This window comes from Mustela lutreola, chromosome 12, assembly GCF_030435805.1.
Source record: "Mustela lutreola isolate mMusLut2 chromosome 12, mMusLut2.pri, whole genome shotgun sequence".
In the NCBI taxonomy this organism is placed as follows: Eukaryota; Metazoa; Chordata; class Mammalia; order Carnivora; family Mustelidae; genus Mustela; species Mustela lutreola.
In genome coordinates this window covers 3,776,553-3,799,143 of record NC_081301.1, presented here as the reverse complement: position 1 = coordinate 3,799,143, position 22,591 = coordinate 3,776,553, and the positions used below count along the sequence as shown (strand labels likewise).

Sequence of the window (22,591 nt, the reverse complement as noted above, 5' to 3'; positions counted from 1 at the left end):
AAACCCCAGCCCCAAAGTAAAAGTGACACAAGTTCATTTTTTAAAGGAAGGGGGGGAGGCGAAGGCGCGCGCGGAGGACGCGCTGAGAGCAGAACCTCGGAGCCGGAGGCGCTGTCCTCGGTGCTGACGGGCCCCTGGAGCGGTGCGAGCGCGGCGACAGGACCTCCCTGGCCAGGTGGAGCGTCATGCGCCGCGGGCCGCCGCCGCCGCTATCCGCGGTGCTGACGCCGCCAGGTGCGCTCCGTTCCGGCGACTGGTAGCGCGGCTCCGGCCCGCTGCTATCCGCGGTACTGACCCCGCTGCCCTCAGCGGCTGCTAGCCTGGAGGAAGCGTGCGGTTTGGGTTTGTTTTTTGTTTTTTTTTAAAGCCGTTCTTTATTTAGATTCCAACATCCTCGCATCTCTTCTGTGCCAAACGGGCGCTCAGGCCGTCCATCTCCCCCTTTGCTCTCCCCAACTTGGCGCACCCTCCCTCCCATTCCTCCCCGACACTCCCACCACCCCCCCTCGGCTCGGCAGCTCGGCGCGATGCTGCAGAAGACGCGCTGAGCCCTTTTGGATCTAATGCGCAGAGGAGGTTGGCCCAGAGCTCCCCGGCTCCCCCAAGGCTGAACTCCATCCAAGGTGCCCGCAGGCTCCCTGCCCGCCTTCCCCATGCCAGCCCGCAGCTAGGGGCAGGGGCAGCGGCGGCTGGGGTTGGGGGTGGGTGGGGAGCTTTTGGGGAAGACAGGTCGCAGCTTGGCTATGGAAGGCTCCAATGGCTTTGGGATCGACTCCATTCTCTCCCACCGTGCGGGCAGCCCCGCCCTTCCCAAGGGGGACCCCTTGCTTGGGGACTGCCGCTCGCCCCTGGAGCTGAGTCCGCGCTCGGAGAGCAGCAGCGACTGCTCTTCACCAGCCTCACCAGGAAGGGACTGTCTGGAGACGGGCACCCCGAGGCCTGGCGGGGCATCAGGCCCAGGTTTGGACTCCCACCTGCAACCTGGGCAGCTCTCGGCCCCAGCCCAGTCGCGCACCGTGACCTCCTCCTTTCTGATCAGGGACATCCTTGCCGACTGCAAACCACTAGCGGCCTGTGCACCCTACTCTAGCAGCGGGCAGTCGGCCGCCCCTGAGCCTGGGGGCCGTCTTGTGGCCAAGGCTGGGGAGGACTTTAGAGACAAGCTGGACAAAAGTGGCAGTAACGCCTCGTCGGACTCCGAGTATAAAGGTAAGAAAACAGGAGGAGAAAACTTGGGGGGGGGCATGCTACATTTCTAAGAACTGCTATATTTCTTAAAGCATATAGGAATATGTACATGCTCACTCGGAGTTCCCCCGGGGCCCAGGCTGAACCTTTTGGTCTTGTCTGAACCTTTCAGCTGGCCCCGTGGCTATGCCTTGAGCAGCAGAGCGCAGTGGAGAAAGTGCAAGAGGGACACTGTGTGCTCCAGGAAAGATTCCCCAAAATGCACCAAGCAAACTTTCTAAACTTCACCTGGGACCACTTTCCCAGCAGCACTGGTGGGCAGGAGCAGGTTCCTATCTGGCTAGAGTGTCTCTGGGAAAAGATCTTGCAGAAGCAATAGAAGGTCCAGAGGGTTCTGCTTGAACGCCTTTTTATAAGGGTGAAAACCTAGCAGGATATTTCAGATGGAGCCTTAAGAACAGTCAGAATTTTCCCCTTTAATCTGAACTTGTAGGCGGGAAGAGGAACTGAGCTTTCCCTCCCGTTGGGCCCAGTGTGACCTGGGCCCTGGGAATCATTAAAAAGAAAGGCTCACTTCAAAGTAGAAAGATCAGCCAGGCAGCTGACGGGGAGCAGGTTCAGAGGTCTGGGTCAGAGAGGGGAGGACCCTGCACCCACCCCACCGTTCTCACTGAATTGGATTTCAAGTGCATCGAGCAGCCAACTTCAGCTTGTGTGTGGGACCCAGAAACTCGCAAGTGACCGGCCCCGCTTCCCCAGTATTAGAATTGCTGCTTTTCCACCACCGGGAGTTTTTTGTTGTTGTTGTCCTCTTGACCAGGAAGACCAGATTAGGATTAAGAGGAAAGGGGGAAGGAAAGAAGAAAAGAGGCCCTAATTTTCTTTCTCACCCCCAGCCACTACCTCGACTTTAGCCAGAGGCGCAAAATTCTTTCTAGAAAGAAGTCAGGAGGCAGGATGGGACGGAGTCTCGGGATATTGAGGGAGTAAAGCCCTGTGTCCCTGTCCAGCAGAAAACTAGGGGCTGGCAGAGGCTGCTCAGAGCTCTTTCAGTTTTGCAATTAATTTTCCAGGAACCCTTTTCATGAGACAAAACTTCCCTAATAAAGGCAACCTTCTTATTGTCTTGGGAGCCCTGTGCCTGCTCCTCCTATTTGCACTAAGCCTTTGCAAGAATTTAGGGAACGTCCCTTTAACACTCTCCTCCCAACCAAGAATTCATTCGTGGACAGGCCCTGACCACAAACCGAAACCCCTTTGGGGCCCCACTCCTCATCCCACTGCCCTCTGCTTGCCCACCCAAGCTGCCAGAGAGTGTCTTTGAGCCGGTTAAGAAGCCGAGAAGCCAGGAACGAGGTCTGGAGGCATGTGGCCCAGCGACCCCTGCCCCTCCCCCTGGGACCCCTTTAGAGAGGCAAAGGCTTGCCCTGGAGAAAGGCAGGTGCTGGGGGCGGAGGCGGGGGTGGGCAATGTCTATCTGTATTTATAAGATAGCGGTTTAATATTAATAATTCTCAGCAACATCCCAGCTTTATGGTTAGAGTAAGGGGCGCGCGTCTCCCACACCGCATGCCAACGGCTGGGGCTGGTGGACGTGGAAGATAGTTTGGCTCTTGTCTCCTTTCATTTCTTTGCCCGTAGGTGGGATTTTGAGGCATGATTTCGTTTAAGATAATTGGAATATCAATTTTCCTCTCCTGTCCCTGATGATATCTGATCAGGGAAGTGATGAGGGCCGGCTGTCCACGTATCACTTAAATAGGTTTGGAGCGGAGGGTGTGAAGTTCTCCCCCACCCCCATCCCTAGGAACCGCTGCCTTTGCACTTACAAAGCCCCAAGGTGGAAGAGAGAGCGGAAACATCTACCGCCGAGACACTGTCAGGAGTGTTTCTCCAATGTGGAAGCGAGTTTTTCAGGGCTTGAATTAGGAAGGCTTGTTGAGACAGAGACACACGGAGCGAGCCAGAGAGAGAGCCAGCGGGGGGTGGGCATCAGAGCAATTCAAATCCCCGTCCACCTTCCATGCTAAGAATAATTTCTTCCAAGGAGGGTACGGAGGGAAGGCCAGCCCCACCTGTTTCTGGCATCAAAGGCTCCTCAAGGGTCACACTGAAAGAAACTGAAACCAGGCTTTGACGTAAGGCGGTCTGCCGCGGGGTCCTGCTTGCTACAGCCGATGTGTGCGGACAAATAAATCGGATGGAGAAATTGAGCCAGCGCTTTGCTCAGAGTAGGCTGGGTCAGTGGGCCCGGGACTCTGGGGCACTGAGATGTGGCCTCCAGACCAGAGTCTGAGGCCCCACTGGGCTGAGACTGTCCGGGAGGCTGAGGCTGAGCAGCACCGAGTGCCCCTCAAGGCACCAGCCTGTGTCAAAGAGGGATTAGAGAAACGCTGGAGTCTCCAACCCGTTCTTCCTGACCCACAAACTCAATCCCCCACCTCAGCCCTAAGAAGCTGGGGATTTCCGAAGTCAGTCCCAGCAGCTCCCTCAAAAAGTCAGATTTCCACGATATTAAGTTTGAGGTTTGAATTACTGTTTTCTCACACTCGTTTCAATTTCTGCCTTCGGGCGCAGCCACAACCCAGATTTTGCCTAACGCACCTCCTGAGGTGGCCGTACCCCAGCGTGGCCCCGGCCCGGGGCCCTCCCGGCCCAGAACCTCTGCCTTTCTGGTCGAAAAGTCTCACTCCCTAGTGGCTCAATTAACCGGATTATTGTTTCCTACAGAGAGAAATCAACTTGCATTCAGCTGAACCCTGTCACTGCACACGCCAGGCACAATGAAACTCACCATGAAGGAAAACAGAGGAAAATGAGGGGGAAAGCCCCAGCTGGCGCAGCCAACTTTGGGGACATGGTCTTGTGGGTTAGATCATCACTTTAGGGAGGGAAGGAAGGAGATCATGGAGCTTGTACTATCAAGTGTGCGTTTTCGGAGCAGTCGGCGCTGAACGAAGGCGTCTAGGGGAAAAAAGAAACGGTCCCCTGTCGGGTCCGTTCTCGGGCCTCAGGAGCGGGGGCCCCTGCCGGGGTGTCGCGACCCTGGAGCGCGTATTGACAAGGAAACACGGGCCACCGCGACGCGCACAGCTGAGGGGCAAACGCGCCGGGTATTTCTCCGAGAGCTTCGCGCTCCCGGCTCGGGCGCCCGGCGCTCCGCCCTCCGCCCCGCGGTCTGTAGGTAGCTCAGGGACCGCGGAGGCCGGCGCTACGACGTCGCATCTCACAAGGCCAGTGACTGGCTTCTCGGGACACTGATTCGCTGCGGGGCGAACCGGTTTTTGTCTCTCCACGCGGGTTTTTCTCCCCACATGCCGGTCCTCAGCTTCTTCCTTTCCGGGTCCGCACGCGGCCAGGAAATCGGGGCGCGGATGCGGAGCACAGACCCGCACCCCTGAAGCGCGCACCGACGCGGCGCACCCGCTGGAACCCCCTCCCTCCACCCCCTGCGCCTCCGCCTGGCCGATCGGCTCAGGGCTCCGGGACGGTGACTGTTCATCCCTCCAGGGAGCGCGGCGCAGAGCGAGCGGGTCGGGTCCTCTCGCTTTGGGTCATCTGTCCCCGGAGGTGTCAATCCTCCTCCTCCGTCAGGGCTCACGCCCTGGTCTGGGGCGGGCGGGGCGGGGGCGGGGAGCCGGGGAGTCTGCCTTTGAGCCACTTGGCCGCGGCCCCACGCGCTTGAGTGCGGTGGGGCCACCGCCGTCGGGAGTCGCGTTTACACGAGCGGAGCGAACCGGCGGCCAGCTGGGGCGGGGAGGGAGCTGGCGGGCGGGAGGCGAGGCCGGGCCCTGACGCACCGCTGTGTCTCCGCAGTGAAGGAGGAAGGCGACCGCGAGATCTCCAGCTCCCGGGACAGCCCCCCGGTGCGCCTGAAGAAGCCCCGCAAAGCGCGCACGGCCTTCACGGACCATCAGCTGGCGCAGCTGGAGCGCAGTTTCGAGCGGCAGAAGTACCTGAGCGTGCAGGACCGCATGGAGCTGGCCGCCTCGCTCAACCTCACCGACACGCAGGTCAAGACCTGGTACCAGAACCGGAGGTGAGGCCTATCTGCAGGGTGGTGGGGGCAGAGGGCCCCCTCCTTTCCTAACTGCCCCTCCCTGGGACCCACAAGCCTTGGCCTGACCCAGAGGGGACCCCTGCACTTTCCCTATTCTGTAAAGTGAGAAGACTCAGGCCCTGCAGGGCAGAGGCCTTGCTCAAAGTCCACAGTGAGGGACAGCGACAGGACTGGACTCGTCTCCAGCGCCCAGTCATCCCCCTCCAGGACAGGAGGACGGACAGACTCAGGAGCCTGCCCCTACCTCAGCCAGGATCCTACCCTCCCCACCAGGACCAGCCTTAGCTCCTGCTGGGGCAGCTGAGCTCTCCAGGAAGGGTGCCAGGCCAGGGGAGGGGTGGTGCTCTCAGTATCCAGAAAGTCCTGTGGCGGGGGGGGTGTGGGAATGAAGGGGCAGCCCTGATGTGTGTGTGTTGGGGGGCTCTCTGAGCTCTCTGGGGGCTCCTCTGGACACCTCAGCCTTTACAGTCCGGACTGGAGGAAGAAACAGACCCAGCTCCGGCTCCTTGGGGAGAGGGTGATTGGGAAACTGGCAGTGGGCACTGGTCTAGAAGCTGGTGCTTCCTAATCTCCCTCCCCAACACCATCACAGGATGAAATCACTCACACCCATCCACAGACACCCCCAACACACACTGACACAGCTCACACACACCCACACTCACTCGCACACTCAGTGTGAGCTGGAATGGTGCTTTCCATAAACATGCCTCAGAACACGTCTCCCCATTAATAATAAATACCGATTACTGCTCGGGGCATCAATAATTAAGGCCCGTTACAGTAATTACACAATTATGATGATGATTAATAATTCAGGGAGAGAAACGCGGTTGGTGTGGCTGTGTCCGCCTCAGTGGGACCAGGGCAGGCTGGCCCAGCCTCACTGGCCAGGCGCACCCAGGGGTCCCAGCTGAAGCGTAGCCTCAACTTCCTTGCCTCCTCCAGTCCCAGGCCAACACTCGGCTGTTTGTTGGGGTTCCCGCAGCCTGCAGGGCTCCTCCCGTGCCGGGGAGCTGGGTACTGAGGGCAGCGGGTGGAGAGGGTGTGAGGCTAGTACTCATACTCTCCAGTTGCAGACTCCGGTCTGCACGCTTCCACAGAAGCTCACCCAATGGGGCAGTGGCCACGGGCCCTCTTCCACCCCCACCATCATGGGGGGGGGGCGCGAGTTCCTAAATCCTCCCAGGGGGCGCATACACAGGGGAGGGGGAGCCCCAACACCCAGCTCCGAGTGTCTCCTGTGATCTCCGGAGCCAAGTGTGGTCAGGTAAGAACCCCATCTTTGGGGTCAGACAGCCTGGCTTAGAGCCTGGGCTCTTCCTCTTTGGAGACCATCTCGAAAACTGGCCAAGGCCTCAGTTTTCTGATCTGTAAAACAGAGATAACAGCCACGAAGGCTGGCGGATGACAGGAGCCGATGCAAGTGACAGCTGAGCACGGTGCCTGGCACCCCGCTATTTATTAACAAATCCGTGGGGTCCCTCTTGGCCTCCCCGAAGGTGCTCTGGGCCAAGCACTCGTGAGCGGCAGGGGTCTTTGGGCGCCACAGCCCTGACCCCGCCGTCCGCGTTTATTTCGGTCCCCAGGACTAAATGGAAGCGACAGACGGCAGTCGGGTTGGAGTTGCTGGCGGAGGCAGGCAATTACTCAGCGCTCCAGCGGATGTTCCCGTCGCCTTATTTCTACCCGCAGAGTCTAGTTTCCAACCTGGATCCCGGCGCCGCACTGTATCTGTACCGCGGGCCCAGCGCGCCGCCGCCAGCCCTGCAGAGACCTCTGGTGCCCCGCATCCTCATCCACGGACTCCAGGGCGCCAGCGAGCCGCCCCCGCCGCTGCCCCCGCTGGCCGGCGTCCTCCCGCGCGCCGCGCAGCCTCGGTGAAGCGCCCACCCGCCTCCCTGGGGCTCCGCGTGCGCCCCTTCCGCCTGCCCTTCGCGGGGCGCGGGGTTTCAACGCCCCTTCCCCGGGGCCCCCTGGCCGGCCCTCCCTGGACTCCCAGCCAGTGTCCCCCGAAGGGCCCTGTGCCAAGACTACTGAGGCCCGGACCCGGACTGAGTCTCCCCAACACCCCCCCCGCGGGCTCCGTCCCCGCCACGCGGTCAAGGAGCCACTCCCACCCGCCGGTGTACATACCCCCCCCCCACGGCTCCCCAAGGCGCCCCGCCCTGCACCTTCCTGGGAGGAGGTGGGGGGCGACCCCGACGCTGCACTCTTTCCCGCTCCCCCTTCATGCTGCAGCTGTACACCCGGCCCTCCCCCCGCACCCCCACAGGCGGAGGGGAGTGTGGAGCCCTCCTCCTGGGCCGCAGCAGAGCTGTACATAAGGTGTGCAAAGTGTATATGAAGTTATTTATTCGTGACCCATGAGCCCGTGACCGTGTCCGTGAATCAGTGAGTCTGTGGCCTGTGCCCTCTTCCCTCCCAGGTGAGGCAGGAAGGGGTCGGGCTTGTCCACCACCCCGACCCCCAGCCTCCTGTCCTGCGGCAGGCAGGCCCCCCGGGTTCTCTCTCTTTTTTAAATGTCGAAATAAACTTCTTACAAATGACCATGCGCCTGTCCGCGCTCAGCCCTTCTTTCCCGCCCCTCCTTAAGATTCATTTTCCCTCCTGGGACCCGGCTTCCTTCCATCCGCAGTAGGAGATATTTTTGTCCCCCTCTCTTCCTTGGCGCTGTGGTCAGGGGGCCCATTGGCCTCGCTGGGGTCCACGGGCAGGGGCCTCCCCTCCCTGGCCTCAGTCTTCCTGTCTCTACAGTGAGGCGAGCCTACTGCTCTCCCCACCGCCCCCCTTCCCTCTCCATCTGGTTCCTGGCGGCTCCCAGCCGCTCCCGGGGGCCGGAGCGGGGGTCAGCGCCTGGGCTCGCTCCGCGGCGGGCCGGGCTGCGGTGCCCTCGCTGAGCCGGCTCATCTGGCCGCAACAAGGGCGCCGGCAGCTGGTGACCGGCCCGCCGGGCGCGGGGCCGACAGATGGGCTCCGAGGCTACTCCCCCCGCCAGCCCCCTCCGCCCCGCGCTCCGGCCGCTCTCGAACGCCAAGGCGGCTCAGGCCCCGCGCCGCCAGGACCCGACGAGCCTTCGCTGGGATCCTGATGCTGCATGGGTAACCCCCCAATCCCGCATCTTCTCACTTCTCCCCTTGACCCTGGGAGTACGTAGATGAGACCCAGAAGGGAGCCAAATCCCCGCGTCAGCCCCATGCCCCAGCCTGCGGCTCCAGGATCTCAGGGGAGGGGGATTTAAGGCTCCAGCCAGACTCGAGGCCTCCAGTTCATGTTCAAAGGGCCAAGGTCACCTCCTGAGGCCGGTGGCTCTCAGGGGAAGTGGGCGCAGGTGCTTCCCTCCCACACACCACCTGCAGCTCGGACTCTCAGGGCAGAAGACAGGCTCAGGGCCCAGAAGTTTGGGGGCCCTGCAGGGCCCCCTCCAGTTTTGTGGCAGGATTGCTGTGGGAGAGGGCTGCCTCCTGGGGGAGGGGTGGAGGGCATGTTTAAACTACCCTCCCCAAATGGACCCTGCTACTGTTTCCTCCCCACCCCCCCCAACCGCTTTTCTTTCCCGGGATGGTGAGGGTATTATTCTAATTTTGCAAAATGCACAGCAGCTAATTAAGTCAAGGAGCCTCTCGGCTTTCGAGTTCTTTTGCATGTGAATGGGGGTTGGTAAATCCCCAGCTCTGGCTGCGGTGGGGGGCGAGGGGAGACTGTCCCCAACTCAGGGTTAATGAAGTGGGAAAGGAGTCTCTCATAGCCTCCTGCAAACAAAACCCCCCACGCAACAAACCCAGCCGAAATCCTACATGGATTGACTTAAACCCAGGGGATAAGTGCTTTAAATTAATCTCATTGAATAAGAATGAGACCAAACAAAACTCTTTAAAATCATATTAAAAATCTATCAAAGGACAACTTGCACTGGTGTGCTTTTCATTTTGTGAAAGCGAAGGAGGCAGAGCAGAGCGCCCGGCCCCGCGTTTACACAGCGGCAGTGTAAACCGCAGACACATTCTCCACTATGTAATTGTCCTTGTACCTCGGAGGCGACTTCATATCTTACATTAATGAAGAACAAGGCTTCCCTACAAGTTTATAATTACAATATTTTAAATTGTCCTGCACTTCCCATCTGTAATAATAACTTCACAACCTCTGCGACGAGGTGGGCGTCTGCTCTCATCCACTTGGAAGACTAAATTGGCTTCCCTGTTCCCAACCCTGAGGCTGGGTGTGGACTCTTTTCAAAATACAAAGGAAAGAATGAATGCAAGCCCCCCCCCCCCAGTGGGCCGAACAATGGCAGAGGCCCCCAGGAGGCATCTTCTCCGATCCCCAACGGCTCCGCGGGGTCAGAGCAGTGAAGTTTAAAGGAAGTTTAGGTTCCCCTGTGAGCCTCGTTACTAGGGCTCTGAAAATTTCTGAGGAGCCTAGCAGACTCGAAGGGTGTCCCACTGCCCCCACACAGGTAGGCCTTGCTCGGAGCTCCTCTCATGGTGGGAGCGGATTAAGATATAAGGTGAGATGGTCACACAGGCAATTTAACAAGACCCGCGAAGCGCCCTGTCCAAGCAGGGCCATTTTTCCAGTAGAAAAAGCTTTAAATTCCCGCATCATGGAGGCGATGCTTGGACTCACATGGCTTTCCCTGACTTCGTGCTGAGGGCCCGCAGTGGTGACTAGAGAGGTCCCTAGCAGTGTGGGATGCACCTGCCTCGAGGGGCTCTCACTGACTCCCTCTTCCCTAAATCTCACCTCCCTTCACTACAGGAAAGGAAAAAAAAAAATATCAGAGGAACCCATTGGGTTTTGTCAGAATGTCCTCTGCTGAGACCTCGTGGTCTCTTGGCTTCTCCGAGAGCAGAAGACACTGTGTGCACCAGACTGACTCGATCACTAGCCAAGGTCTCTTTGCCCTTCGGTGCGTGGGAATGGGCCCCTCGGAGGCGCTGCAAACGCAGAGAGGTTTGGGATGCAAAACCAGCATTCGACAAGCCCACGAGGGGAAAAAGCTTTAGGGTGCAGTACTCCACGAGATGCCCAAATTCTCTGTGACTTTAAATAGGTAAGTTTGGGAAATCAGAAAAAAGGACACGATTAAAAACACACACAAAATTAGAATATGTACAGTGGAATTAGGCTAAAGCTTCGCCTAATTGATGCCTGAAATGTATAATCTGTCAGGAGCCAGAATAGGAGAAAGAGATTTATTTTAAGGTTATTTAAATTTAGATAATATTAACCCTAAATCTGTTAAATCCGTGTTTCTTTATTAACTGGGGGTAATATATTGATTCTGCTTAGAAACAGGCCCTCGAAGCATCTATGGCAGGAAGCCCTCACCTAAGTGTCGGCAGATCAAGCCCAAGTTCCACCTCAGAATTCTGGTCCTTTATACTCTGCAGGGGCAGGTCCCAGCCTGGCTGCAGGAATGCAGAACCCGGACTGGACCCCTCTTGGAATGAGTACTTGGGGGGTAGGTGGGGGCAGGCGCAGGCCTTCCCTTTGATCCTCCCCAATCACTCGCCTTAATCCTGTTTCTCACACAGCTGGGTTTTGTCTCTAAAGTTCAGTGCCTCCTTTTCTCATCCAAATCCTGTGAACCATTACGCACAGAAGTAAAAGAAAGGTGGCCGATTTCCCCAAGTCAGCTTGACATGAGCCGCAGGGATCTATTAGTATCATTATTATTATTGTTAGAAATTTCACCAACCGTCCCTATGAATGCGTATGTGACAAGTGATCTGAAGAGGTCACACTCTCGCCGCGCTCCCCCACACACACCATGGAGGATTAGTACTCACTGGGCTCCCACTGGCCCTCTCCCCAGGGCCGTCTCCGGCCCCTACCCTGCCTATCAGAGAGGGATGGTGGCGAGGAAGCCGACCCCTCCATGGACCCCACAAGCAGCCACCATGCCACTCTCATGACCCGCTCCTGGCCACTTAGTTCCTGTGGATCTGGAGGGTTTAATGAAATGGGGCCTCAGCTCCTTCAGCAGGAGCTGGAGGAGGAGGCAGGCAGCCAAGAGAACAGAGGAAGTGGAGGAACAGACAGAGTCCGAACAGTCCGCGCAGACTCCCCTCTGGAGTCCCTGGTCCCAATGGGAAATCACTGCGGAGTCCGGTGGGGGCGGGGCTTTCAAACCTGGCAGGGAAACAGAGTGGGGGGAGGGGTGACTGAGGCCTGGGCCTGGCTACAAAGAACCCAGACCCAAACCTTGAAGACAAGGTGGGATTCGATGGGAGAAAACAGAGACTGGTGCCCTTTGACTTCAAAGGCAACAGTAAAAAAAAAACAACAAAAAACAAAAAACAAAGAAAGAAAAAGAAAAAAAACGGAGAAAAGGCAGCAGTACATCCATCAGCCCTGAGAGTTTTCCGTGGCCACGGACAAGGCAGCCATGCGCATGAGTGAATGCAACGGGTCCGGAGCAGCCCGCGGGCAGGACCGGAGCCTGGTGACCCCCACCCTAACCTGCTGGGTCCTTCCCCACAAAGCACCTGTACATCAAGAAGAGGAGCTGATGTCTTTTTTTTTTCCACTTTCACAAACTGCATTCCATTTTTTAAAATCCTACTTTCCAAAATGCATGCTAGTCCATGTGGCTGATACAGGGCAGCTAATGAAAACTCTGAGACTTGTTCAGAACCCTGTCCCGTGGCAGGAAGAGGCCTCCCGCTGATGCCGGCCCCACCAGGCCCTCGCCGGAGGTCAAGAAATGCCTGCAACCCGGGGGCCAAGATGGTTCTGGTGGAAGAGATAGGAAGTATAAGCTATCTCACGAAGGTAAGCAGTAACCCCCGCCCCTGCCAGGATGAGGGCTGTGACTTCTCCGGGATGGGGACATCGTGTTCAGGGAAAAGTGGCACCATTACTTCCCACAAGGCTCCCGACAAGGACAGGGCATCAGCCCCGGCCTGTGTAGGCAGAGTTAAAAAAAAGAACTGAAAACTTTTTTGGGGTAGTCCTGTTGTCCCCCAGTTAAGTCTTTTTGGTTTTTTTCTGCTTCACGAGAAACGTTTCTTAGTTTTTCCCACGGCTGAGGCTGGGCGCCGGTGGCAGACAGCACTGCGTGGCTGGCTGCCGGGCTCTGCCTGTTTGTTTTGCTTTTTGACCTTGGCGACGCCGGCCTCCATCCCACTTGAGTATTCCGAACGCAAGATTTCAGCGAGGCAGTGTTTACTCCGGGTCTTCTTATGAAGGTCAGGCCTGAAGAACAGTAACAGCAGAAGGGAAAAGAAACTTTATTATTTTTTTCCTTCCCGTTTGGAAAGAGGCTGAGAGCAGCCGGTTCGGAGACTGCGGAACTGACATTTCTGTATTAACAGAAGTACAATGCCTTCAACAGTGCCTGTTTTGATATTCTATGCACCAGAAGATTAGATACGGCGCTGACAGATTTTCATAACAGTGGCAAAATATCATGGCATTTTTAAAAGTGAGGCTTTGTTCTATGTTGTTTTCATGGGAAAAAAAGAACGATATACACACTCACACTCTGATGGCAAATGAAGCGTGTGACACAGCAGTTTGCCAAAGGATGAGGGAGAAGACCCGCCTTGAAACTCCACAAGGCTCAGCGGTAAGAGCTCAGTAGTAGCTCCCGGCCGGTGAGGCCCGCACCGTTCAAAGCCACTGGCCTCCTCTCGACAGGGCCAAACAGGGGCGGCTGGGGTGTCAGTGACAGTCACCTCTTCACTGAGCGAGGAGACTCAAGTAAATACTTCTGACCCTGAAGGCCCCAAGCCCGGGGTGCACTGGGCCAGCGCGGTCAGCGTCCGCACGGCAGCCGGATCAGTGGCTCTCCGCGGACCACAGTTGTGGCTCTGGCTCAAGGGGGATCTCCCTGCCCGACCCACTCGGAAAGTAAGTGCCAAAGGCTGAAAATCCACCTCGGACGTTGAACACTAGTAACTGTTCTCAAAGACAGCAGCCTTACCATTTGATCGGGAGATCAGAGGGAGAAATCTGTAGAAGTTCAGTTGTACACAGGAAGAACCATTACGAAAATGGAAAAGTGAATGTTTCCTAAGACAGGATTTTAGCCAAAACAATAACAGAAACCCACAGTGTTAGGTGGGCCGTTCCCTCAGCCCCCTGATGGCAGGGTCACAGGGTAACATAGTGTCCTGGGGCTCCTACGGAAGGCACATGTCACACTCTGTGACTTACAGTTACATTTTCTTTGTAATAATCGCAGCTCAGGTGGACCAGGGCCGTGGTCCACACAAACAGGACTCCTGTGAAACTCCAGAACCAGCAACGGGACCAACGCTGCGCTAATAAACGGATAACGAAACGCCGCAGAGCCGTGGAACGGTGTCGTCCCTGGGCGAAGGCGGCCGCGCCGAATGACAGGCACACTGCACGGGGTGCGGGGTGTGGGTGGGGTGTAGGCGGGGTACAGGGTGCGGGCGGGGTGCAGCTGAGTCCGCGATGCCAGCAGAGTGAGGTTTCCCACCACGACACATGGGGGCCACAGTCACCCTTGGCTGGGCACAGCGAAGACTTGAGGACGACGAGAGGCCTGGCCCGAGGGCCAGAGTTTCTCCCGGGGCTGCAGGGCTGCGTCCCGGAGACGAGGGGTACAGAGGTTCCGCATGATCCCACACGGCCCCCGCGGGATGAGGGCGGCGTGGCAGCAGCCTCCCGTCACAGACAATCCAGAGGCGCACACATACCTTGCCCAGGACCATTTAGCTCACGGGGGCAGAAGCAGAGACGCACACGCAAACATACGTCAGAGGGACTCAAGCTGGCGTGCTTCCAACCAGGCCACCGGGCCCGGGGTGAGCAGTCAGGACGGCCCAGCAGCATCAAGGGTGACAACCACGATTTGACACGGCGGAGTCCCGGGTCACACAGGGATGCTGCAGGGGGACCATGGGGCCCGAATCTGGATGGCCGAGGAGGAAGGGGCACGTGGGGAGGAAGAGGAAAGGCCGGGGGTGATGGAGGTGCCTGGCCTGGAACCTCGCTCATTAGCTGAACGACGGGGACCGAGGCTCTCTGGGCTCCAGCTTCCTCATCCGAACCGGGAGGACGCTCAGGTCGAAGTTCACGGAGCAGTGAGGGTGAAGTACGACGCGCAGGCTGAGGAAGGCCAGGGCACCTCTGGCTGCTCGCCCTTCTCCTCCAGGGCCCCCCGTCCAACTCCAGGGGGGCCCACCCGGGGTGGGCAGGGTGGCCCGCCGTGCCCTGGCGGAAGGCCGCAGCTCAGGGGGCCGGAGCGGGTCTGGGAAGCGGGGCTGAGAATCGGGGCTGGGAAGCGGCAGGAGCCAGGCCTGCAGCTGGGAGCGCTCGGCTTGCTGCACACCGAAGGCTGCCAGTTCTGTGCCTGGAAGTTATTTTTAGTCGGGTTACATGACAGACGGAGTGGAAAGGTTCTGACAGGAAGAAACACTGCCTCTTCCCTTTTGACGCCAGGTACTTACAATGTGTATAATTTTAAACGCAACAACTGAGTTTCAAAATATGCAAACTTCCAGTCAAAATATCCTCCCCAGCACACAACGTCTCTGCCGCCTCAGAGACTGCTCCTGCCACCTGCTAATGCAAGATCAACAGCCAGCGTCCGAGGGCAGCCATCTGCAGAAGTGACACTCTCCCGGCCAGGGCGCTCCGCGGCGTGCCCCGCGCCATCACCGGCGCCACACGGCAGGTGGACGCGCACACGCACACACAGCTGGGTGCTCCGGGCCGCATAAGGCCCCGTCTGCTGGGCACGGGGCGGGGTGGGGGGGTGGGGGGCGTGTGTAGGGGTGCACCGGCCAGCAGCTTCAAGTCCACGCTGTGGAAGAGGCCGCCCCTGAAAGCGCCGTCTTGGAGGTGGTCCTGCATAGAAGCCTGGAGCTTTTGTGATCGCAAAACCTCCGGGCTATGTCATGATCTCATTCTAGTCAATGAACGTACTTTCAAGTCGGGGCCCACAGCCAAACTCCAAGGCTCTTGGTGGCCTGGAGAGCGAGCGGGGTTTGAGCTTTCAGACCCAGAGCCCTTCCTGAGGACGCGGACCCCAGGGTCACCCGCAGGAGGCTCCCCTGCTGTCGGAGCAGCAGGACCCATCTTCCCTCTTGGCCAGATCATGCCTGCCGTTCCTTTGTTCTGAGGCCGGGGCCGAGAAGGCCAAGTGCAGATGGGAAGGTGGGACGTTCTCAGCCCGGGCCCGCGCCGGCCGCACGTGGGCTCCAGCTTCCTTCTCCGGCCAAGCTGCAGTCCTCCGGGGACCCGCCAACTTCCTTGCCCTCCAAACACTCCAGCCCCTCTCCAGTGGCCCTCCCGGGGCTGCGAGTAATCCGGCAGTTACCAAGCAACAGATCAGTTTATCTAACCACGGGGAGCTCCCTTGTAGTGAAGGCTGAAGGAGCCCCCTCGGCCGGCAGCCTGGATGGCCACCAGTCTGGATCACCCGGCAGGACGGGCAGATGCCGCTTTCACTGCCAATAAGGTGAAATCACAGCCTAATTAGGAAATCTGTATGGTCGCTAGGGTGACCGCTGCAGGAGAGGGGCCTCGGGCCCTCCTCCCAGTTTTATGGACAGACTCCCAGAGGGCCGCCCCAGGTAGGGAGTCGGCCCAGCCCAGGCTTGTGTCAGTGCTGTCCTCTTGCGGGACGGGAGGGTTTCACTTTATCTTCTTTTGTTTATGTACTGTCAAGCCAATCGATGTTTTCTTTTCTATTTTATCGCTTTAGGTCAGGCTTGGGAAAGTCTTCCTCATCCTCGCACTGAAAAGCGTTCAGGCATACTTTCTTTCCGTCGGCTACTGCCTTAATTCCATCAAGATTTTCTTCTGGTTTAACGATTCCTCCCCAGCAGCTATCCAGTTATGCAAGACAGTCACTGGACAATAACCCTGCCCCCCAGGGACTCAGAATGCACCCATCACCCCCTTTCTGATGTTCAGAACACTTCCCGGAAGTGATGTCCAAAGACGGCCAGCATTAACGCAGTCTGCAACTCGATTAGAACAACATGTAACTCACATGGGCGGTGAAGGGATTCAAAGGTAAAACAAGTCTTAAATCCATGGCTTTCGAACTGGCCATGCGACCGTAATAATAATTCTACTCCTCCCATTCCCGGGGCACTTAGGGTAGGTCAGGTACCATTTTTGGCACTTGGCAGGTATTTAACTTACTTACTTTGCCAACAACCCCATGACACAGGTAGTGTTAGCACCCCCAGGGTCATGAACCAGTGACAGAAGAACTGCTGGTTCAGCCCCGAAAATCTGACCCTATGACGTGTACACTTAACCACCGTGCTGTGGTCATCTAAGCGGGGAAGAGGGAAAGGGAGAGAGAATCTTTTTTTTTTTTTTTTTTTTTAATTTATTTATTTGACAGACAAGGATCACAGAGAGACAGGAGGAAGCAGGCTCCCTGAGGAGCAGGCAGCCTGATGCGGGGCTCCATCCCAGGACCCTGGGATCATGACCTGAGCCGAAGGCAGAGGCTTAACACACTGAACTACCCAGTCACCCCAAGGGAGAGAGAATCTTAAGCAGGCTCTACACCCAGCACGGAGCCCAGTGAGGGGCTCAGTCCCAGTCATGACCTGAGCTGAAACCAAGAGACAGAAGCGTAACAGACTGAGCCACCCCAGAGTCCCAAAATACTTTCAGTAACAAGACAACGTTCACATGATCTCAAAATCTCAGAGACTCTTAGAGCCCCAGATAGAGTGCATCTTATGGTTGGATAACAGGTGAAAAACAGCACTTCAGAAACTCACAATTTGTTCAGCTTCATTACAGATATGAAGAGACCTGAATGCGTACACTTGCAGAGGAAGTCTGAAGGGCATAAAAGATGTGATTCAAGGTTAACTTGGATTGTGGGTTTATGGGGGGTTTTTAAAGCTTTCCTCTATTTCCTGAATTTTTACAATGAACATGTATTATTTTTTAATCAGACAAAAGCATATTTTAGGAGAGAAAAATCAAATGGTAGATTTTTGTCCTATGTTGAAACATCGAAGTATTTTAATCTTTACTTATTAAAACGTCCTTCCCTTTGGCTGTTAGTTTGCTTGATTCTGTGAGGGATTTTTCTCTTAAATCAGACAGACATACAGAAGAGGGAGGAGTCCAGTGTACTTACTTTTCTGATCTGAAAGATTCTGCATGAAAATGAATGACCCAGAGCCAGAGTGAGACCCACCCCCCTCCCCACCCAGGACTCTGCAGGGAGGCAGGCCCCCGGCTGGAAGAAGAGCCTGTGTTCTAAGTGATCCCGGTAGGAGACAGGAATGCTTGCAGGCGGCTTGAGGCCGACTCAAAAGTTTCTACTTCCTGCCTTGCTCTTGTGGATGCAGGACAGCTCAGACAGTGTCTGAGCAGGGGTTTCGGTGGCTCTCAGATGGCAGTAAGAGTAACAGACAGCTCCAAGGAGAATCTGACGAGCAGTCCCTCTGGTGCAACAAAGTGGTTCAGGTAAGGAGCCAGCCAGCATGTGTTCCAAACCTTCCGCGGTCACTGAAGGAGAAGCAACTGTACCAAGACTCCTTCACCCTTTGGATTCTGCTTCGGTAGAGATGTAAGCTGGTGGGTGGACCACCTTTGTGATTTCTTAGGATTAGACCAACTCTAGCTTCTCTGAAGCTATCAGGGTCCCAGAAGACACCCCATTCCAGGGGAGCCCTGCTGTGGTAGTGGACGTCGCAGGAAAATTCCCGGCAGTGGCTCTCTGGACCCAAGGACTGATAAAAAGTGGGTTCCTGCCTTACAACTGAGAGTAAGACCCAGTGAGAAGCAGAAGGGAGCTCTGAGCCTTGGGCTGAGAACACACACGCCGCCAGGCCACGCTGGCCTCAGGTGACCAATACACAGAAGCTGCATTAGTCTGCCGCCTGGCAGGGCAGGCACACTGAAGGCGAGGACAGAGATCATCTTTAGAGACAGCGGAGACTAGGAAGTCAAGAGCGGAATCAGAATCCTGGAAATGGATGGGAACTCTCGAGATTAGGTGCCCAATGACAGACACTCTGTCAGGAACAAGGCCCAGACATTGCTGGGCGGGGTGGCACTGCGGGAGAAAGAAAGGGTTTAAGACGAGAGGTCTGATGACCCTGGCTGGAACCCCAGCTCTGCCCCTCACCTAGCTAATGCCCCCCAGTCAACCGGTTCCTCCAAGCTCGGTCTCCCCCATGTCAAAAAGTGCTTCCAAATTGAGGCCCACAAGCATGTCAGAGTGCTTTAAACGTTTCAATTTTCTGCAAAAAAAAACCAAGATGGAGAAATACTGAGTGGACACGCGGAAACAATTAAGTGCACTTGTAACAGGTAAGACTATATCCTGAAAACGCCGTCAGAGACTGATCGGCTCGGTGCAGAATTTCAGCACGAAACCCCCCCAAGCTCAGCCCTCTGGGCCCATCCTGTCTGACAGTGTTACGGATGCCCTGGATGATATCTGAGGCACATTTATTACATCTGCCAACGGAAAGCAGCCTGCAGGGACAGCGAACACACGGGATGACGGAACGCCTACCACACCCTAGCAGGCCAGACGGACGGGCCTCAGCTGAAAGGTGAAACAGAACCGGGGCACAGGCAACATCTTGCTGGAGACGCAAAGCAGCTCGGTGGTTTGAACTATCACACGTGCAGACAAGTAGGGGCGGGGCTTAGTTGTTCAGTTTCAACGTAAGCCCCAGGATGACCCAGGTGTCAAGAATGGGCCTGGAGGTCTGGGTGCGTGTGAAGCCCCGCCTATGAGGGGCGGGACGCAGGGAGGTCCCCCCCCCCGGCCTGCCGCACTGACAGCCTGGCCCAGGGGGGCCGGACATGAGCCGTATCTGCAGTCCCGGCTCTTACCATTAACAGACCAACAGATGTGACCGCTGTCCTCTTCGTGCTGGTCAGTCTCTGCTGCATGTTTGGGGAATCTCATGAGCCTGATTTTGAAAAGAACCCGGGCTGAGGGATGACTGTGGCCGCGGAGCAGCTGGAGGCGCTGGGCTGCAGGGCCTGGTGGCGGCGCCGCGGGCCAGAGCTGGCCCTTCCGAGGGGGGAGGACGCTGGCGCCGCCCCGCATGGGCTGAGCGACTCTCTGAGTCTGGCCAAGGCTCGATTTCTCCTCGTGCCAGTCTGCTCACCCACAACAGGATTAAGTGAACTAATGAATCAAAGCGCTTCTCACAGTGCCTGTTGCGAAGGCCCTCATTAAACGTTGACTGTTATTGTTATTAACAGTATGGAAAAGAGGAAAGGCAGGAGAGAAGGAGCCATCATCAGATATCTGACACATGTCATGTGGCCCAGGGACGGCTTTGATCAATGATAACAACACCTTGTATTTTTGTGTTTGCAAATCATGCGCATTCAGTATTTGAATCTCACAGAGACCACAGAGTGGAAAGAAGACCAAAGGGGGGAAATGAAAGTGGTCCATCGGGGCTCATCTTCAGGAGCTCTAGCAGCGAGCAGGGTCCACTGGGGAGGCGGAGGGCCCCCATGGCTGGGAGGCCCGGAGCAGAGGCCTTCTGGATGGAGGAGCCACACAACAGGCGAGTCAAGGGCCGGCTGCGGTGGGAGGACTCTGGAGGATTCCAGGAAGCACTCGCCCATCGCTTACAGACTCAGAGAGAGGCAGCGGGACAGTGGGAGAAAGCAGCACCGGCTCCAGGCCGGGTGCTCCACGTTCAGTACCTTCTCCCACTCCACACGGCCTCATGGGCCCCCACGGGCCCCACGGTGCGGGTGCGCTACCACCAGGGCCACGATCAAGCTCAGAACATGGGACACTGGCTCCAGGTTTCCCCGCTGCACTGCATCCTTCTGCCTCTGGACCCCGAAGGAAGCCAGAGAAAAAGTGGGATCCAGACTCTCTCTGCCATCTTCTCAGAGAGCTTTTGAGGTAGCTGCCCCCCAAAACACCAACCTTCTACCACCCGGAGGAGGGGCTGCTCCTCTGCTGGTTTCAAACCAGTCTTCCACAGACGCAAACCAAAGACCTCTTGCTTCAAGCCTATTTCTTTCCCTACGTGAACAACTACCTGCTCATGTAGAAAAACATCTGTAGCAAGTTCCAAATATCTGTTACTCTGCCCAATATCAACTCTAGAACCTGGAAGCTTCCACTAAGGGTACGCAAGGCAGCATTCAAGTGCTCAGAGCACGGGCTCCAGGCTCTCTCAGACATGGGGCCATGGGACCAGGCCTGCCCACATCCCGCCGGGTTACTGGACACCAGCCTCAGTCACAGGGCCCCGCTGACGTCTCCGTGGGACCCGCACATGCACTGGGCACAGCCACAGGTGCGCAGAAGCCCGAGAGTCCCACAGACCCACGCTGCCGCTCCGGGGCGGTGCTCCGCGCACATCCCTCTTCTGGATCACTATGTAGGGAAGACACTGCGCTCCACTCTGCACTGTGGCTGTACCTTCAGGGCTAGAGTGAAGAGCGTATCTGAAGCCATTTCATTCAGGTCGTAACAGGGTGCAAAGGTTCTGGCCTCGTCCCCAGAAGGGCTGGGGACACACACTTTCCTACTCAGGAAGGGAGCCCAAAGACCATAGGGACAGATGACAGGAGTGAGTCAGAGCAGGCCAGGATGACGAAAGCGGAGCCGAACCATGTGTAGCGAGGGGAAAGCTGGGGACGCCCATGGTGTCCTTTCCGATTTGTGCAGTGGCGTGAACCAGAGCAAGGCCAACCGAACGAAGGGCCGGGCCCCTCCTATTGCACACCGCCTCAACCGCTGTCTGCCGAGTCGTGCCGGGCCAGTCCCCTCTGCCAACTCTGCTGTCTGGGGGTCTCCGACAGTGAACGTGATCGCCCGGCACCCTCCCAGGAGAGGCTGGCTGGGCTCCTGTTCTTTGTTGTCAGCCCTGACTGCTTGACTGAAAGCACACCCCGTGGTTGCCGCCGTCTGCAGGTGACCCAGGTGTGGAGGAAGAGCAGGGTCACTGTGAAATCCCTCTAATCGCCTCATTAGCCTGGTGGGGATGAGGGGGTGTTGGCTTCACGAGGAGGCACAGGGCTGGTAATTGCATGGTGTCAGAGAGAAAAAGAAATAGTGGTAGAAGCAAAAGGCCGAATGTAAAAAGCTGCGCGTGCACCACTGTAATGACACGGGGCCCACAGTCCCCGACGGGCGAGAAGGGAAGGGGATGGAGACTGTCTTGTGCCGGCTGAGCTGCAGGAAGGGGCGAGCCCTCCACTGGAGCCGGGCCCGCCCCAGGCCACCCACCCGGAGCGGCCTACGAATGCAACGCAGTGAGCTCAAAAGCTGCAGGGGACCGGGCGACAACGCTGGGCTGGGCCACGTGCTCCACCAGAAGAGACCCGGCCACCGTCCGCAACGATCCAGGCGGACTTCCAAGCGACTCACCTTCTCTCCCTCAGCAGAGGCCAGGTGGACGCGGTCCCATCTACAACCGGGGCAGCTCATCCAGGTTCCGCATTAAATTACAATCGATTCAGAGCGCACATACACTCGGCCGGCACATCACGGCCTTCCTGTGTGAAGGGCACTCCATCACCTGCTCCAAGGACCTGGGTCTGTCAGTCAAGTTCGTGACCACCTCCACCCCATTCTTCATCACTTGAGACTTCCCTGAACCAGGGTCGCCTGGGTTGGGGCCTGGGCCTCTGTGTGTACAGAGCTCCCCCGGGGAGTCTGAGAGCAGGTCCCGCTCCCTCGCTCTGCCGGACACGCACATCTGTCCTCAAGGCTTTGTCGGGTGGTCCTTAGCTCTTTCCCTCTGGTCTTCAGGCTGAAGTTGCGTGATCTGACCTTCCTGAACCGGCTTGTCCCCACATTCTGTGGGCTGATCCCCAGGCCTAGGCCCCCTGTGAAGCCAGGGAAACTGGGCCAGAGGCCTCGGCCTCAGGGTGCTCGGCACAGGCCCTGAGAGAATGGGGAAACGGGGGCCGTGGGAGGCAGGTCCTTGGGAAGAGCGGGTCTGCCGTTGTCGCGTGCCTGAGTCGTTAGAGCCACGAGACCCAGCAACAGGCTGGCCTCGAGGGTGACGGGTGAGGGGTGTGCAGCTGTTCAGCCTGGAGCACAGGTCAGAGGGGAGCAGAGTGGCCGCAGAGTAGTCCAGAAGGCCAGAGGAAGGTGAGGGGCCAAGGGCTGCCACCGACGGCGGCGGGGTGGCAGGTGGCAGAGAAGTGGCAGGCAGAGGCCAGGGCACAGCGGCCGCGGCGGTCAGCGGTGTGGCCGGGTCAGGAGAGGTCTCGGCCACATGCAGGGGTGGCGCTGCTCCCAGAGATCCCCACGTTTTTAAGCGTGGCTTTGTCCAGCCTCTGATCTCACGTTTGGCCAATCTGTCTTTTTCACAGGATCACTGGCTCAATGAAATCGAGAGAGTTTTCACAGTGGGCAAGATTCCAGGCTTGCCT

The 22,591-nt window shown here is 57.4% G+C and overlaps 2 protein-coding genes across 3 annotated transcripts in view; one reads left to right on the top strand and one right to left on the bottom strand.

Annotated features, from left to right (window-relative positions):
- BARHL1 (BarH like homeobox 1) lies at window positions 1–7,798 on the top strand. Its single transcript, XM_059141297.1, has 3 exons — window positions 1–1,209; window positions 5,005–5,227; window positions 6,838–7,798. The coding sequence occupies exons 1-3, from the start codon at window positions 744–746 to the stop codon at window positions 7,130–7,132; spliced, it is 984 nt and encodes a 327-aa protein (XP_058997280.1). The 5' UTR covers window positions 1–743; the 3' UTR covers window positions 7,133–7,798.
- Window positions 7,799–10,910: 3,112 nt separating this feature from the next.
- Window positions 10,911–22,591, bottom strand: part of DDX31 (DEAD-box helicase 31) — a 69,057-nt gene continuing 57,376 nt past the window's right edge. For both annotated transcript variants that reach the window (XM_059141290.1, XM_059141293.1), the window contains one exon: window positions 10,911–12,451. In XM_059141290.1, the coding sequence (XP_058997273.1) occupies window positions 12,250–12,451 (202 nt within the window). In that variant the 3' untranslated portion in view covers window positions 10,911–12,249. The remainder of the gene's footprint in view (window positions 12,452–22,591) is intronic.

Bases quoted from the DNA above. Each gene is read 5' to 3' on its own strand.
- BARHL1 (XM_059141297.1), top strand. From the start codon at position 744: ATGGAAGGCTCCAATGGCTTTGGGATCGACTCCATTCTCTCCCACCGT. The intron at 1,210-5,004 runs GTAAGAAAACAG...GTGTCTCCGCAG, and splicing joins GTCGGACTCCGAGTATAAAG to TGAAGGAGGAAGGCGACCGC. The intron at 5,228-6,837 runs GTGAGGCCTATC...TTCGGTCCCCAG, and splicing joins ACCTGGTACCAGAACCGGAG to GACTAAATGGAAGCGACAGA.